At 42.4% G+C, this 16919-nt stretch overlaps 2 protein-coding genes and 5 non-coding genes across 12 annotated transcripts in view; 1 reads left to right on the top strand and 6 right to left on the bottom strand.

Annotated features, from left to right (window-relative positions):
• The window catches only part of NPL (N-acetylneuraminate pyruvate lyase), a 27668-nt gene extending 10769 nt beyond the window's left edge, over positions 1-16899 (bottom strand). For 3 of the 5 annotated variants that reach the window (XM_085585998.1, XM_085585995.1, XM_085585999.1), the window contains exons 1-12: positions 16788-16899; positions 15696-15739; positions 15328-15371; positions 15017-15065; positions 14611-14649; positions 14138-14230; positions 13521-13545; positions 13023-13070; positions 12289-12334; positions 11643-11673; positions 11407-11449; positions 5891-6028 (exon numbers count right to left, since the gene is read on the bottom strand). In XM_085585998.1, the coding sequence (XP_085442124.1) occupies positions 5891-6028; positions 11407-11449; positions 11643-11673; positions 12289-12303 (227 nt within the window). In that variant the 5' untranslated portion in view covers positions 12304-12334; positions 13023-13070; positions 13521-13545; ... (4 more) ...; positions 15696-15739; positions 16788-16899. Of the gene's footprint in view, positions 1-5890; positions 6029-8671; positions 8936-11406; positions 11450-11642; positions 11674-12288; positions 12335-13022; positions 13071-13520; positions 13546-14137; positions 14231-14610; positions 14650-15016; positions 15066-15327; positions 15372-15695; positions 15740-16460; positions 16754-16787 lie in introns of those variants that run through there. The other 2 variants (XM_085585996.1, XM_085585997.1) reach the window with 2 other exon arrangements.
• Positions 6960-11951, top strand: HEBP2 (heme binding protein 2). Of its 2 annotated transcripts, none has more exons than XM_085586016.1 (5): positions 6960-7141; positions 8929-9013; positions 9112-9247; positions 9349-9514; positions 10045-11951. In XM_085586016.1, exons 1-5 carry the CDS (start codon positions 7065-7067, stop codon positions 10217-10219), a joined length of 639 nt encoding a protein of 212 aa, XP_085442142.1. In that variant the 5' UTR covers positions 6960-7064; the 3' UTR covers positions 10220-11951. The 2 variants fall into 2 exon arrangements, with proteins under 2 accessions (XP_085442142.1, XP_021380776.1); XM_021525101.4 differs by having other exon boundaries at positions 7087-7137.
• Positions 11517-11591, bottom strand: LOC116183930 (small nucleolar RNA SNORD47). The gene has a single exon (XR_004148641.1). It is a non-coding gene; the product is annotated as a small nucleolar RNA SNORD47 (small nucleolar RNA).
• Positions 12395-12470, bottom strand: LOC116183924 (small nucleolar RNA SNORD79). The gene has a single exon (XR_004148635.1). It is a non-coding gene; the product is annotated as a small nucleolar RNA SNORD79 (small nucleolar RNA).
• LOC116183933 (small nucleolar RNA snR60/Z15/Z230/Z193/J17) lies at positions 14726-14802 on the bottom strand. The gene has a single exon (XR_004148644.1). It is a non-coding gene; the product is annotated as a small nucleolar RNA snR60/Z15/Z230/Z193/J17 (small nucleolar RNA).
• Positions 15439-15505, bottom strand: LOC116183936 (small nucleolar RNA SNORD75). Its single transcript, XR_004148647.3, has one exon. It is a non-coding gene; the product is annotated as a small nucleolar RNA SNORD75 (small nucleolar RNA).
• LOC116183931 (small nucleolar RNA SNORD74) lies at positions 16078-16156 on the bottom strand. Its single transcript, XR_004148642.1, has one exon. It is a non-coding gene; the product is annotated as a small nucleolar RNA SNORD74 (small nucleolar RNA).
• Positions 16900-16919: the final 20 nt, after the last annotated feature.

Genomic DNA, 16919 nt, shown 5'->3' with positions numbered 1-16919 from the left:
CTCTTTGGTTCCGCTCAGCGTGCACTGCAGCCTCTCCCCTGCCCGGCCCTGGCTGGACTTTAGGGGTGCTTAGAACAGTCTATAGGATGCTTAGATCAACTTAGAGCAGTTCAGAGTGGTTTTACAGGGCTTCAGAAGAGTTACAGCACTGTCTCTGAGCAAGAATTCCAGAACAGAAAAGAGTTCTAGAGCAGTTGCAAGGAAACTGAGAAGGGCTTGGCATCTATTTTGAAGCATTTTACTGCTACTTTAAGCAACATGTACTATGTTGTTTAGAGGATTTTCACAGTGGAAATTTTAGAGAAATGTGTAACTTCTCATTGTCATTTGTAGCCAATTAGAATAGTTTTAGAGCTGTTGAGATGGGTTGTAGAGCAGTGTGGTGCATTTTAGAGCTCTTTAAACTTTCTAGAGTATTGTGGAGCTCTTTAAAGAAGTCCACACTGGTTTAGCACTCTGGAGTGTTTTAGCATCAGATTTTGAAAGGTATAACTTGCGTGTAATAAAAGCTCTTTCAGAGCTCATCAGAGGTGTGTTGTAGCTGTGCAGTGGTATTTTAGAGGGGTTTAGAGCACCTCACAGTATATTCAAGGAGGTTTAGAGATGGTCCTTAGAGGAGTTTAGGAGGCCCAGAGGAAATTCACAGATCTTCAAATCAACATAGAGGAGTTCTAGATACAATCAGGAAAAAGCTCCTGAGAAGAGGCTTAGAAAGATGCTAGTGAAGTTGAGAGGACTAAAGCACTCTATGACGGGATGTAAGAGCTCCTCAGAACTGCTTAGTGTGCCTCTGAGGAGTTCTGGAGGAATTTAGAGCTAATTTTCAGACCTTTGGAGCTGTTTCAGGAAGTGTAAAGGTATTTTAAAGGCGGCAAGAAAGTGTTAGAGATGTTTAATACAATTTAATGTCAGTCTAGAGCTGACTAGAAGGTTTTAGAGTGGTTTAGAGACGGCTTAGAGTTGTGTAAATTACATCTGGTTTGAGGCAATTGCTTCATTTGAGAAATACAGAGTTCCTTACAGTTCATTAGAGCTGATTAAAGGATTTTGGAGCAATTTATAAGATGTACACAGTAGTTTAGAGATGCCTAGAGGTGTTTAATATCTTACAGAGATGTTCAGAGATGTTTTGAGAAATTTTTGAGTTGGTCCAGCCAATCACCTCCTCAGTTCAGAGCTGGGACTGTCTTCCCACATCTGGTCACTGTTTCTTGGTCCCCTCACTGCCCCTGTCCCTCTCCCCCACTATCACACATTAAGGGTTTCTTGTTCCAGGGCAGTCGTTGCTAAGGAAGGAATGCAATTAAGAAAATGGTGGTAAAAATTCTAAGACTCTCTGAATTACCAGAAGAAAAAAGAATTGTGCTTCAGCCAAAAGGAATGCTTCAGTGGCTGTGGGAATTTACATTCAGGAGAACCTGAATACACGAACTGACATTCCAAAATTTGCACTGTAAATTCTAGGCAAGGCAGAAGAGGGGTTCAGGCTGTCTGCAGCTGCAGCATCTTGTGCAGTGACTGGAAAAGTGCCTTGCCATGAAATAAGCAGCGCAGTGTCAGTGGTGCCACAACTCAGAGGATAATAAGGACACCACTGAAAGCAACAAAAATCAGTCACTATTCTTTCCAAAATAAGTAGGGCAATAAAAATACAGTTTTTAATAGATTTAAGCACTTTTTCTATCAGGAAAAGTACATTAATGTCAAAAGCTTATCCAAATAACTTTGTAAGGTAATTTCAAATAGGGAAGTTATAAACCCTCTTTTGCTGCCATGTGCCAACAAAGTGGATTCATCTTTTTAATAACAACTCCATTATTCAAGTAACTGATTTGCTGAAGGAGCTTAATAACTAAAGCCAAAGGCCCTGCAAGTTTCCTTCAGACTTTTTGTTGTTGTTGTCATTAATTCTTCCATTACTTTCCAATACACTGACTACAACCTACCACCCATCCTTTACTTCTGCTTTCCTTCCCCAAATCACAGTTCTCTCTACATATATACAGTTTTGACATCCAAGCTACCACATTTCTTAAGGGGACTTCTGGTTTGGTATAATTACACTATAGTCTTGCCTCTTTTTCTCTGCAATAAACAAATGTATCCAGACATAATTTTCTTTCAAAGACAGACCCAAGTCTATTTCCAGAGAAATATTAAGTACTGAGGCCTAAATGAAAATTCAGAAAGACAGTACCTGTGAAAGTGATGAAATTCTCTTAAGTACCATCATGGCTGGCTGGTATTCAGAAGTACATCACCTGGGGACTTGATGTGATGTCATTATCTATCTACCTAGCTACCTACATTTACTCTGCTCTCAATCTAAACATGCAAAGATAAAAATAAATACTCACCTCCCAGATATTAAATTTTCATTTTAAACTATTAAGTCCATTGTTGATTCTACCTGAAAACTTGCCAGTTTAACTGTTCTAGAGTTAAGCATAACCTGGAGGATTTTCCTAACTTAGCATTTTCTTAACAGTCTTACACAGACATTCCCTGACAGGGAGTCAGAACTATAAACTCTTTAAAGTCCCTTCCAACACAAACCATTCTGTGATTCTCTGATTCAGGTTGCTGTGTCTGTCACATAAAAGATGCTTTAATTTTTAGATGTTAAGATGCTTTCCCATTAGCAGTCAACAAGAGCACAATCCAATTTATGTCTCTGGAAATAGAAAGAACTGTCAGGATGCACTGGAGCCGAAGTGACCACTGGCAACCAAGAGAGGACCAGGGATGTCACTCTTCAAGGAAAGCTCACCTCTGAACACAGCCAACAGTGCCACCTGCTGCAGAGTGCAGCGTCGGCTCGCCCTGGGCACGGACAGGAAGAGACCAGGTTCTTGAAGAATCCATCTCTGAAGGCTTTACTCACATCATCTAAAGAACAGAAGTGCCCGCCAAAACCCCACACCCACTACCAATATCCCACTATTAGATGATGGGAGAGTTCTGATATGAACCACACTCATGCCAGTAAGATGAGGAAGAAGCTTAGGAGATAAACCCTCAGTTCCAGTTACCTCTTCATGCCTTTTTGGAAGTGGAAATTATTTTAAGGAAATTTTTTTCCTTTAACATATTAAACCCTACTCTGTGGGCCTGTTTCCATCATGTCTGGTTCCTGGTTCTACAGTTTCCTGGGATACATAGGGAAATCCTGAGCTCTCAAGGGCAATTTCTGCATGTTAGGGTATTTTTCAGATATGTGGGGCTGTTCCCACAGTTTCAGAACAACCCTTCAGCAGAGTCAGGAGCTTAACCCATGTCCTTGGCAGAGGAGCTGCCAGGTGGCCTTACTCCATGCAGCATACAGACTGGAGTAGGCTGAGAATGAGAGAGAGAGGGAGGAAGGGAAGGAAGGGGCCAAAGCAGATAAAGAGAAGGAACTGATCACTTTAAAACTCTGGGAAGGGGGATCAAATAAAGAAAATGCAGAGGCCACTGCATTTCTGCCCAGACAGCTGTTGCTTTTTCAGAGCTGTATTTGCAAATAAGGTCTATTCTGTCACAGTTTAGGTTTAAGTCTCTTCTAAACCATTTAAAAAAGCAAAACCAGCAATACAGTAAATTTGTGTCAAGACTTTTTTTTCTAGCAAGCACTGTTACCTCTTTCCCTTAATGAGACATTCCTATCTTGAAGATAAAAATTTACCTTTTTTCATGTTCTTGTTTCTGGGAAGAATCTGTCAATAACAAAATGTGGATCAATTTGTAGGGGAAGATGAATTAATTTCCTCTCAGCACTCAGAGATGACAGGAAGTTTCTGTGGATCTAGGTAACTTCTTTCACTGGCTAAAGTTTGCTGAGACAATTGCTCGTGGAGTTCAGTTTCTAGCTAGATCCCAGAACAGATCCATATTAAAAACAAGCCTTACTGTAGAAATAAACCAGTGAATAAAGCAGTATATACAGCTGAGATAACTTCTCTCTGGGCTCCATACACAGAAGACAGGAAGGTATAAGAATGTTTTTCATGGCTGCTGGAAGCAAGGATTCATTTAAGATTAATTCCCCAAATCTGGAATGGTTTCAAACTATGAGCTTCAGCAGAGCAATCTTGGAAAATGCCAAATCAGGAGTGCTCTGGAGTGGTGTTGGGTGTAGTAAGCTTTTTATTTGGCCAAGAGCAGTCAGTTCCATGTTTTCTCTGAAGTGAGCACAAAATCACTCATTCACCAAGATTTAGGTAACACTGTCAGTGAGTAAGCAGGAAGATGCAGTAGTTGCACACCACTTGTAACACACTAGCTGAAATAAGGCAAAAAACACGGACAAAATTTACACACAAATTTCCAGAAAGCAGATGATTTTTGGCTGAAGGTGAATCCAATGGTAACAAATTCCCCAGCTGACATGAAATGTGTAGGTCAGAGCATAAGGCCTAAATACCACCTTCCACAATTTCTAAGTATAATAAGGAATCTCCTTGGAACAGTAATATAGTACATTCAACTGCTTCTTTAGAAGATGGTGTGTTTCTGCTTGTTCATTTTCCATGCTGGGGGAGAGAATATGATATAAAATGGAGGCTTTCTTTAGAGCAAGGCTTCTTTTGGGAGATGAATTTGCAGTAAACCACAGTTCATCTAACAGCATATAAGGACACTTCTGCTGCCCTGGACAGTAACTACAATAACATCATGTGCTCAACTCCTTTGCTGTGAAGTGAGGTTTCTGCACCATCAGATGAGCGTATGTTTACAAAAGTAAAGGCCATTTATACGTGGAGAGACTCAGCTCTTTTAAATTAGAATAATTGTCAAAGATTCTCTGAAAGGCTTAGGCAGCAATGCAAAACTGCCTGGAGCTTGTGTTAAGACCACTTGATAAAACATGTGAGTGGCCACACATCCCTGTCTGCCCCTCACACCCCCATTCTTCATTATCACACTCAGACTTGTCAGCTACAAGAACATGACTCAGAGTTATCATTAACCACACTGTAACAACACACTTTTTTTCCTGGGTTCCTCCAGTCCTAATACAATTAGGTCAGTGGAAAAGATTCCTGCTTGTGCACACAGTGTATGCTTGCCTCTAGGGATAAAGGTAACTTAGAGCACAACTGCATTGATGTGACAGCAGTGGTTGTAATGCTGCCACAGAGCAGATGGAAGCAGTTTTGCTGTGGAGAATGTTGCTTAAGGTCTTGTTACAGAGAGGAAAAGTGGAAATCACAACTGATCATATCACAGGCTTGTCCTTGTCCTTATCCAATCAAAGTTATTATTTATGTACAAGTTCATTATAGTGTTCCTGCCCAGACAAAGACAGTAAAATTTAGGTACAAACCACATGCTTTTATCTGCTTGTGCCCTCATCTCTGCTCCTTAAGGCAAGGGAACAGAAAAACATTGCTTTGTTAGCTGTTCTAGAAAATGCCAGTCAAGTCCCAGACACATATTTATGACATTACATAGAGGTCAAAAGTTTTGGAATGTATATAAACAGAATACATGTCCCCATGCCTACCCTACTGTCTCATGCAGCTGTTGACATGTTCTCTCAATGTTTATGTGTAAAAACAAGAGTGCTGGAAAACAACCTCTTGGGAAAACACTGAGGATTGTTCTCCAGCCTGGGGGTGCTCCACCAGGAACAGTCAACTCTTTGTCAGGGACATCAGCTGGACATACAAAATCACTGGGGGTTTGTTCTGGGCCTCTCTGCTTCAGAAACCAAATGAGAACTCACTGTGGGCTTCTCTTTATATACAGAGCTACTGCCCCCCTTCCAAGGTAATACTTCTCAGTGCTCACCATTGGGGTACATTTGTGGAGATTTGCCAAACTATTGTTGCTGGGTACTGTTTTTTGTATCTGGAGGTGTTCAAAAACACTTCCATCCCTGGGGTGACAGGGTAAGGTGACAGCTCACCTTACACCAGCCCATGACTTTGCATGCATGCCTGTAGGTCCTGAGCAAAGACGAAGCAGCTTCTGCTCTTCCAAACACCCTCCTGCTGCTCCTGTTTGACCCAAGCAGAGCACAAGTAAAACGGAGAAATATTTTACTCTGTAAAATAAAAACAACAAAGCATGCAGAGAAGTGGTTACACATTGCAGGCCTCAACCTGTTTGAATAAACTACAGTAGCAAATCACTGTACACCACCCTCGTCTGTGGCTTTGGAGAGATTTGTGGCTTTAGAGATCAATTCACAATTGCTTTTTGGCATAGTTTTACTTCCCTTTTCAGAACAGGAGTGTATCACACAGCATCTTGATGAAGTTCTCAGCAAGCTAAGTGAGTTTCCTGTTAAAAGTCATTCCCAGCTATTGATGTAAAATGTCCCCGAGAGTTCAGCTGAATTTGGCTGCAAGGAATTTGCACAAACCATGACAAACTGAGAGGTGTTCTCAGAATACAAACTGTGCAGTTTAATCTGCCCTATTGTGCTGGTACCAAACTATGTCTGGAGCTGCAGCTGGCTAAATGAAGAGCCCAGCTTTGCTGTGTGTATTATAAGCAGGACAGGATTTCACAATGGCTTTGTATAACCCCTTTGTGCAGATATCCAAGGGCTAAGAGGGCTGATTAACCTCAAATACCGCTCAGAACAGCCAGCCATCAGAGAACACTGTCTGTCTTTCATAACATGCCAGCAAAAATCTCGTGAGGATGGTCTCAGCAGAGTGTGCAGCCAGATTTCTACCTACCCTTCACCCCTGTGGTAAAAAGGAAAAGCTGGCATTCTGTATAGCACCACTCTCACATAATCCAAGTCAGGTGGGGGGGGAGACATTATTTATATGTGAAATCCTTTCTCCCAAAGCACAAAACCTGCCACTGACCCTGTCATAAGTGGGCACACAGCCATGGCAAACAGGGGAAATTACACAAGGGTACAAAACTGTTGATGGAGCCAGATCACACACTAGTCCCAGTGTTGCCTTGTGGATAGTAGGTGGGGCCTTTGGCATTTGCGTGGGGGCTCTCCAATGAGACCCAGAGCAGGACAAGGCTCCAGCCTTCTGGTTTTCATAACAGGAGCCCCCTCCAGTAGCGTTGAGGCATGGGAGGAGCTTGCCCAAACTCAAATAAACACTGACATGCAGCATCTTATGGGGATGTGCAGCCTCCACAGGACACACTGCAACAGCTGGAAGGACAAGGACCGAAACTGTAAGTATGTCTACCTTCTCCACTTCCTTAACTGCACTAGTAGTTTGTGGAGTGGCATGTTCTGACTGCACTTACTTGTGCTAGCAGTGTAACCTGCTGCCTGTCCCTTTGCCCCATGTGTTAACAGCTGCACGAAAAAAACTAAACACCCTATAGACATATTTATATCAATAGATGGACATTTCAAAGTTCAGCTTTCCTGTACATCTAAAAAAGTTCAGCTGTATCTGGAGAATCTTCTGTCTCTCCCATCCCACAGCATTGTTTTACGCAATTTAAAACAATATTTCTAACATGCAGTCACAGACAGTACTGACCATAAAGTTACAAAATCCAGAGTTGTGAGGTCTACCCAGTAGTTACAGAAAGGTATGTTGGGAAGCAGCTGGAAATAGCCAGTAAAGAGAAACCAGCTTGTTCAGTAGTTAATACAAGTGTTGAGCAGCAGTAGCCTTGTCTTTCAAATGGCAATAAATTGTTGTATGAAGATTCAATGTAATTGCTCATATTTGCTTCTAATTATATGGATTCCTACTTTATGATGCTTTGTTGATTTGTAAATACCATGGATGAAGTCTATGAATAGAGTACAACTGTGCAGCAGTCCCTGGTGATCGTTCTGGTCAGGTCTGCTGGAGATGATGCACCTTTAGGCTGGGACAGGGAAGGGAACAGCATGACTAGCAGCCCTATCCAGCTGTTTGATTCTGACCTTCCCTTGATCTGTGGTGACAACTGAAGGAACCGCTGGAAAAAGTTCAACATTGAAGTGGCTCCACACACTACTTATTTTACAGACTCTAAAGGAACCCAGTACCACCAGGGTTTGTGGCCATTTTTTTACAGTGTTTTAATAAAAACTTTTCAACCTCACATCCCAAGAACTCTTTGCTCCTAACCTCCTCTAGGCAGGGTACAGAAGGGGATTAATAGAATCTACCAGTAGTCCAGGTACTGTAAAAAGATGTAGAACCAGCAAAGTAGTTAAATAGCACAAGGCAGTTGATTTTACAAAACTCACACAGTTAATTACTGAAACAGGTAATTAAATTATAGTCTAAGACAACATTCTATGACTTAGGAATCCAGATAATCACTCAATTATGTGCTCTTTGCAACATGACAGGTGAAGGACATTGTCATGTAACATGGCAGACTATCAGACTGTATGTCACACACTACAGTCTGCCTGGTTAACGAAGTTTTATATGGAGGCCACTAAAATCTCAGCGTTTAGCCAGATCTGACAATTTCAACACTGGTTTTGAATATTTTCACTTGCTTTGTTTGGGACAGTGTTTTTAAATTTTCACCTTTTTTCCTCCCATATGAAGGCAATGGAGGAAAATTGTTACTAATTCAGAAATGCAGAAAATCTAATTTATCCACAGGACTCTGAGGCTAAAAGCCTTTCAGAAAGCCATCCGCTATCATGAGAGGCCAACTAAAGTTAAGAGCACAGTCAACACCACCAAACCACTACTGCTTTTTCACCCAGGAGCAAACAGACTGAAGTGAAGTTCTTTATACTTACAGATTTCCACAAAACTCCCTCTTGCAGGATCTCACTTTGCTGTCAGGAAATACCTTTTTATCACAGAGAAGCAAGGGCAGCATTTTCTGAAAGAACACTCCCTCCAGTAGAGGTAGTTTCTTGGTCCTGGTGCTCTGTTCCTGCAGGGCTAAATGGCATTCAGCCTTTATTCAGGCCTCCCACCAGTCCAGTGCATTTGAAAAGCTCTAGTACCATATTAATTTCAGAGATGCCAATGCACTGTGTCTGCCTTCCAGCTCTGGCAAGATGATCAAGTCCTTCAAGCAAACATTTCTGTCCCTGGACCTGCAGTCCCCTCGCTGGAGCTCAGCAGAGACAAAGGTAATTGCAACAACACTGGTATGATGATTTGGAAAAGGTAGCTACTTATTTCTGTCAACACTCATCTCATGGTTACTGTGACTTTTGCTACCTTCCAGGCAAAGGACTATGAACTGCGTCAGTACGAGACAGCAAAGTGGGTCAGCACAGTCATTAGGGGAGAAACCCAGAAGGAAGCAATGCGCCAGGGCTTCTGGAAACTCTTCCACTACATCCAGGGAAAGAATGAAAAAGGTAGGACATGCTGGTTTTGAACAGAAAGAATTAAAATTAGCTGACAAACAATACAGGAGCTGGGAGGTGCAGCTTAGACACATGGTTTTCCTTTCCTCTAGAAATGAAGATTGATATGACTGTGCCAGTGACCTGCCTGGTAAAATCAGGCTGCACAGACTTCAAGATCTCTTTCTTTGTGCCATTTGAACACCAGGAGTGCCCTCCCCAGCCCACTGACTCCGATGTGTTCATTGAGGAACGGAAGGCAGCAGCTCTCTTTGTCCGGTAAGCAAAACCAGCACAGCTGACACCACAGCAATCCAGCTCAGTGGCTGCCCTCAATAAAGTGTGGGCTACACTTTCTTAAAAGATGATTAAGTGTGGATAGACCCTGTTCTTCAGAGCCTTAATTGTTAAAACCCAACCCTTAGGCAATCTTATGCTTGGGTGTCTTAGCACAAAAAGAAGTGGGCAGGTTGTTATACGTTTTTTAAGAAAACACTTGAAAATGGTATTGAGTTACGTAGAGATGCAGCTTCTAGAATCTCTTCTGAAAACAGTGTTTGTTACAGAGTATCTAAACCACTCCCCCAGTACTTTATTTGTAGTCCTGAACTGCCACAGAACACACAGGACGGTTGTTACTTGAGTGCTACTTGTTTTACATCTTATCTTTACAATCAGATAAATACCCATGGCTGCTTGACTGCTAATTTTGCATGCATCGGTAATCTACTGACTACAACCTGCAGCACAAGTGAAAATAAAGCCAGGTGCTTGAACAAAAAAAAAAAATCTTTTCTCACTTTTACCAGGTCCTTTGGTGGATTTGCCTCCCCAGAGAAGTATGCTGAGGAAGCTGAAGCCTTGGCCAGAACCTTAAGAAACAGAGGCCAACCATTCCATGAAGATTTCTTTTACACTGCAGGCTATGACAGTCCCTTCAAGCTCTTTAACAGGCATAATGAAGTGTGGTATTTTAAAAAGTAACACTATGGGGGATGTTAAGAGGGTACTAATCAGCTCTGGATGAAAACAGACAATATTATTGGCTTGTGTTTTAGTGCAGAAGAGATTTAACTTGCATGTAGACACAATGTCCAAATTTATTTTCTCTAGGATGAATAACTTTTCTGGATAAAAACATTTCAAAATGTAATTCAAGATCATACCAGGTGAAGCAGGCAGGAAACATAACTTACTCCTTTTACTGAAAGCAACACTAATCATGTGAAAATAATCCTGCTGAATTTTAGGTACATAGCACTAGTTGAAGTGTTATGGAAAGGGAGTTCTTCATAACTGACTTTCATAAGCTGCCTTTCCTCATACTGACATCACTCCTGAGACCAGGAAGGAATTTAAATCAATTTTTCAGAAGAAGCAAGCTTCCATTAAGGAGCATTAGAAAACAGAAATCTTAGCAGGCCTTAGGGACTCAAACTGTTGTTAATTAGTATTATCAAAATCTCCTGCCTCTCCAACTTTTCCCTTGTGAAGATCAAATATCGTGTTGTTTAAATCCAGAATCCTTGGAAAATATTACCAAGTCCAGGCTGTACACCTGTTCTAAGAGATCTGCACCTGAACATGTATTAGCAGGATGACTGCTGGACTATTACTTCAGTAGCAAATATACAAGTATTAAGTTTAGCTCTCTCCTTAAAACACTTGAAATACTATTAAAGTTATTTAGCTTTGTCTAAAATATGGCCACTTGCAGCCTGCACACCAGCAGTATTTGACACCTCAGTTAAGACACTTGCAGGACAAGCCATCTAGCCTAGTTCAGTCTCTGCTCTAAATTTAGCATTTAAAATTTTAATATAGCAGCCTGGAGGTGTTTTGCAGCAAGTTGTTCCAGCCAGAAAGGAGGTCACAACACCAGGTAAAGTTTACAGATTTTTATTCACTCCAATCAGCATCAGGCCAACATTACAAGTGAGGTAAAAACAAATGGCTTTTTTAATGCTGTTCATTCAAGTGTAACCCATTTATCAGCCATCTTCCACCTATTAAGACAGACATAAAAACCATTATAAGGTACCAAACCAGCACAACATACTTGATGGGAACATCTCAGACCTTAGAATTTCATCTCTGTTCAGTGAGAGAGTTCAAGCTAAGGTTATCATCACTTGTTCCAACAAATAGATTACGACAGCAGTTACACTCACCTTCTCAATTCTTCATATGCTAATTTCAGGGTTGTTTCTTCACCTGAAACAAGAAAACAGAGTTAGCATATGCAGCAGCACAACTGCTAAAAGCTCCACAACAGCTTTGTAACCTCAGAAAGAAATGGAACGGAAAGGATAATATCACAGTAACTCATTTGGCAGAATCAATTTCATCAGTGGCTACAAATATACGCAGAAGTTTTTAATACAATTAATCTGCTGTGTGGACTTACCCAGTGAGGCTGCAGACAGCACAGTCCCTTCCTGAGAAAGGAAGAAGTACTTTCAGAATAACAGACAGCAGCACTGTATGCCAAATTCAATTATATATTAATTTCTATTCACCAAACTTTTACCTGAATGGAAACTGACCTTTACCTGGCATCTTACAAGTTCAACTTACTTCACTCAAATACAGAATTACTAACATTGAAAGAATCAGGGAAAGTAAAAAGCTATTACTTTGCTTTGTGATACTCTCACCCAACAATGTTGTATTTCATTACTTTAAATACCTAAAATACAAGTCCCAGTTTTCAAGATTGCTTCTATTTTTGAAAGTGTTTGGAGTGTTCCAGTTTTCTTGAAAACAAGTTTGTACAGCAATTATCTAGAATCATCTATAACTCTAGAGCTAGATTTGTGTAAAACCAATATAAAGATAAGTAGTAACAACTGCTGAGAAGTGACAGCCATAGCACAAGTTTTTATTTGAATTCCAGAATGCAGTGTTACAGGAGTGCCCACAGAACAGCCAGATACAATAAAGGGGAGAGAAATCAGGTATCTTATAGGACTAATTTTGGGCACCACTACTTAGGCATTCAGCAGAAAGCCAATATTCCAGGAATTATTAAACCCCATGTATTCTACACTTACCTCAGACACATCCATTTTATTTCTCAAACTCCACGCAAGCGTCACCCTGTAAAGAAGGGAAATTTTAGTAAAACACTTTTGGAGTGGGTTTAGAGTGAAATGTGGGTACTGTTTCAGCACAAGAGTTCTCTTCAGCCTCTTTCAGAGAGATTCCCATTGCTTAGAATTCATCACAAACAGTACATGCCAACAGTAGCTCAATGCAGTATCTCTTGTGACAAACCCTTAAAAGGGGGATCTGACCTTGCTCCCAACCACATCTTCATTCCCATCACCATAAGAACTCTGATCTAGCCATTCATTGAGGTAAACAATTTACCACATAAGGATTCAAGATCAGTGCTACTCCCTGAAAAAGCCCACTTCATTTTAACAGCAAGAAATTTAACAGCAGGTAATTGTACTGCATTTGCTCAGCCCAGAACATCCGACAAGCTGGTAGCAAGGAGCTTTTCTTATCATGTAGGAATTCAAGCAGTCCATAGCAGTTACATATTTAAAATGGTCACCACTATTTCTTTTTAGTCACAGAAAGCAGTTTGAGATATGCAGCACCTTGGGGGAGTGAATCCTGCAGGCTGCTTTTTACCTGGAAAAGGTTATAAAATAAAGAACCCTGCTTAATGCTGCAGCCAGCCCTGTAAATGGCCCTGTTAACAGGCAGGATATCTAGTAACTTCCTCATTCCCTGTATCACACAGCTCTGACCAGTCACACTCGCATTAGCAACTTACCTTTGCTGGCAGCACTACCAGGTGCATCACATCCCAGCTCCATCACACCTGGATCAAAGCAAACCATTAGGACAGTACAGAAACAAGCACAGAAGGAGAAAACCCAAGTCAGGTGCCTGCAGTCAGATAGAGCTAATTACAGACCTCCATGATTGAAGTCAAGGCAGTCACATCTCATCACACAGGCAGCTCACACTGTCAGCCCCTGCGCAGCCCTGCTATAGGGCTGGGCTGCTATGGGTAAGAGGGCAAATACTTAAGTAATGCCATCAGAGCAAATTTAAGAGGAGCTCACAGTGATGAGCTCAGTGCACACCAGTCTGTCAAAGGCTGGGCTCCAGCCAGCAGCTCCCCTTTAAACATCCTCATGTTTTGGCTGAGATGCAAGCCACAGCCAATGGGCCTCTTACCCTCTTAACCCCCTAGCTGACAAGCAGTTAAAATCTTATGGGCCTATGTTCAAGTCCTAACACTTAGCAAGTAAAAACAAGTACTTACCTCACAATGAGAAACATTTGGAAGCCTGTAAAGAAACATTTGCTATTAGGTAGGGTCCAGCAGGAAGTTATAGCACTAAGAACAGTTTTAGTCAAGTACTGTATCAGGGTTTGGTCAATTTATCCTCATGGGGATCAGAGACCTGATTCAAAATTAACATCATTTACAGTAGGCTGCAACACTCCTATCCCCCCCTTCTGAAGGCAGTTTGTGAAGCCACTTCCCAGCACTCTTCAACACTGAAATGCTCATTCCTCAACTCCAGAGCATGCTGAAATTGCACAAAGGAGCAAACTTTGCAATTGCAGAGTTCAGTGATGTGAGGTTTGTGTAACCAAGTTGTCCATATTAAAGATAACCATTTTGGACTCTAAATTCACAGTAATCTGGCATTCACCATTTAGTTTCAACAGGAGAACTCTGTATGTCATTAACACCACAATTATTTGATTCTTTTACTGTGCAGTACAGGAAGCTAAAGGCACACTTAATGGTACTAATACTTGCCTCACACTTTTTAAGAACAAAATGAATTTGCAAGCATTTCTAACAGCAAACTCCCAAATGCAGCACAGACAAAAGTAACAGATCTAAAAAAGTAAAGGTTTATTAATTACCTTTAATTAGGAAGGCCTTGTCTTCATCAACATCAGTAACATGTGAAATGGTTCCTCACACAAGAGGCATGAGGCTCCTCAGTTGAGGGCAGCCTGCAAAGCAACAAAAAACTTTTAGAACCTGGAGCACTGGCACCTGATTAACTTTATTCTACTATATTTTCTGCTTGACTTCACAATCACATCCTACTCTTTCTATTAATCTAAATTTTTTTATATTTAACCCACTTACTGGTCTTCTGAGATAAATTTCTAAAATACATTCATGGAGCAAAAAGGAAAAACATTCACCTTCAGGTTCCCACATGGTTTGAAATAGCCTAAGCTACAGTAGGCTGCATCAGAGAAGGAGGTGAAAGACAGTAACTGATCACCACAGGTTGTCTGCTGAACTATGCAGTCATCACACAGCAGCCTTTCCACACAGCAGGGATCCAATGAGTTTTCACCCATGTCAGCAATGCAATACTTACCTTGCAACAGTTTAGTTCAATCTCCCTGCAACATTGTGCCTGCAACAACAGAAAACAATCAGATCCTTCCAGCCTTGGTGCCCAAGCCCACAGCCCCTGGGGAGATCACAAGAGGCAGATACATCAGATAGGGGCGAAGCATGTGTTCATCACAGGATATTCTGCTGAACTATGCTGTCATCACTGTATCTGCTTTGGAACCATAGTCCCAAGCAATCGCCTCTTGTGACTGCTATGACAAGGAAATTTTCCCAATTACAACAAGTATTTAGAAGTTTGAATACTAGCAAGTATAAATTGTTTCTGGTCTTAGTGAAAATGAATTCTAAAACACATGCCATACTTCTTACTGCAGAGTTTTAACAGCTCTGTGGAAGAAACCTTACATGAAATACATATTTCTTACCAGGTGATGATGCTTCTTCTGCATCTCTCTGAAGTGCAGGATTCAAATCCTAGAAGTAAAATATTTGTGAACAGTATATTCAGCAGTCAAAGCATCGAGGGAAATTTTAAGTTGCTGTGCCTCAGAAAACTGTAATGGTGGTAAAAGTGCTCATCACTCTCTTGGTCAAGAGTAGCAAATAAGTGTCATCACTGTGGCACCAGAGGGACAGATTTACTCTAGGAATTAAGCTGTCTTCTGATCTCATCAGAGCAGAAGATGCTCTCTAGACAACACTAGGCACAACTTTATATTTTCAAGTTTTTTTTTACCTTCGGAAGAAGTAGCTTTACGTCTCCACATCTGGGAGGCAGATCTGAAAGAGATAGAAGAGTTGGAGATGTCTGCAGAACAAGGGAGCTTCTCCGGCAATCACACTAGAAAGCCTCAGCATGGAGTTTTCAGAAATCACTTCTGTCCACTACTCTTATACTGAAACCATCATAGGCTTTGAGATTTACTCAGCATCAATCCCCAGTTTTCCCAGCAGAAAAGTGAGGCCTGTCCAAGACACTGCAGGCAATGCCTGAATTACAACTGCTGACACTAACTCCCTGATACAGCAGTACTCCAGTCTAACTGGTGTACACAAACCCAAAATGTGTTAATTTCAACTCTTTATTTCAAAAGCAGTATTTACCTGCGCTGAAGCCAGAGGAAGGAGTGTAGCTGATATACCTTCATCTGAAAAAAAGAAATGAGGTTAAGCGTTTCTTCTTCCAAAAATGATGCAATACGTACAAATATTATTTTTAAAAATCCAAGCAACGCTCAAAATACTTGGGAGTCTTACGATTTTCCCTGATGCTATTTCAATTTTGGCTCTTTAAAGGATTGAGGCCACAAAAAATAATTGCTTTTATTTATCTTTAAGGAAGATGTAATTACTAATTACTGTTTTCTATAATATCAATTCTGGTGTACTACCACCAGGGCAGCCAGGCAGGCAGGAACTCTGGCTGCCTTAAGGGCCCAGTCGTGTCTCAGCCTTCCCAAATGGATAAGGCCATCAGAAGTATTCCACGCCCAGCTCAGATATGTTGGCATTCATCACCCTCTCAGATGTCCCTACCAACAAAGTTCTCATCACGTGCTGAGCATATGGAAGTGAAGTGAGCTGGTTCTCTCAACACTGCTGAGTCAGGACTCACACGGACACGGAGCCCAGCTCTTGGAGCTGCAGAGGCCAAGGGCCGAGAGTGGCCGCCCGTCCTGCGAGCACGGTGCGAACGCGTCCCCAGCCCTCCCACACTGCCCGCACCCCCCAGCTCTGCAGGGACCCCCAATCCTTCCATAACGCTACTGCTGCTTTCTGCACAACGCTTCCCATTTATCTGCAAAGACAAGTTCCTTAAAGCGCAGTGCAGTTAGAAAAAACCCAAACGCACAAAACCCGGACACCCACCGCTTGTATTCGCAGCGGGCACATGACCCCACATACTGCACGGCCCCATCCGACGCGCAGCACACCGGCAAGACAGAGCCCGTAACTCAACGCCTGAGCGATTTCCCGGAGCCGCGCTGGGCTCCGCAGGACCCGCCCCGTGCATCCCCAGGGCCGCCATGAGGCGGAGTTCCCGGAGGCCTAGGCCGCGGGCCAGGCCTGGCCGCGCAATCCACGCCAATCCTCCCTCACCACGTCCCATCGGCGACCGGCCCGCGCCCGCGGGGCCTCAGGCCGCGCCCCGGAGCGGCAGCACCGCGCTCCGAGCGCGGAATCGCCCCCACTCACCGGCGGGGCCGCGCGAGGGACAGCCACCCCTCATGGCGGCGGGAGCGGAAAAGGGAGAGCGACCCGTGCCCGCGCTTTATATAGCGTAGGTCACGTGGGTGCCCGTGGCCACGCCCACTGAGGCGGAGTCCG

The sequence above is a fragment of the Lonchura striata genome, chromosome 8, assembly GCF_050655825.1.
Source record: "Lonchura striata isolate lonStrDom1 chromosome 8, ASM5065582v1, whole genome shotgun sequence".
NCBI lineage: Eukaryota > Metazoa > Chordata > Aves > Passeriformes > Estrildidae > Lonchura > Lonchura striata.
This window is presented reverse-complemented; position numbering and strand designations above follow the sequence as displayed.

Excerpts from the sequence above, each read along its gene's own strand:
- HEBP2 (XM_085586016.1), top strand. The coding sequence starts at position 7,065 with ATGCAGCATCTTATGGGGATGTGCAGCCTCCACAGGACACACTGCAAC. Across the intron at positions 9,014-9,111 it reads GGAGCTCAGCAGAGACAAAG|GCAAAGGACTATGAACTGCG; the intron begins GTAATTGCAACA and ends GCTACCTTCCAG. Across the intron at positions 9,248-9,348 it reads CCAGGGAAAGAATGAAAAAG|AAATGAAGATTGATATGACT; the intron begins GTAGGACATGCT and ends CCTTTCCTCTAG.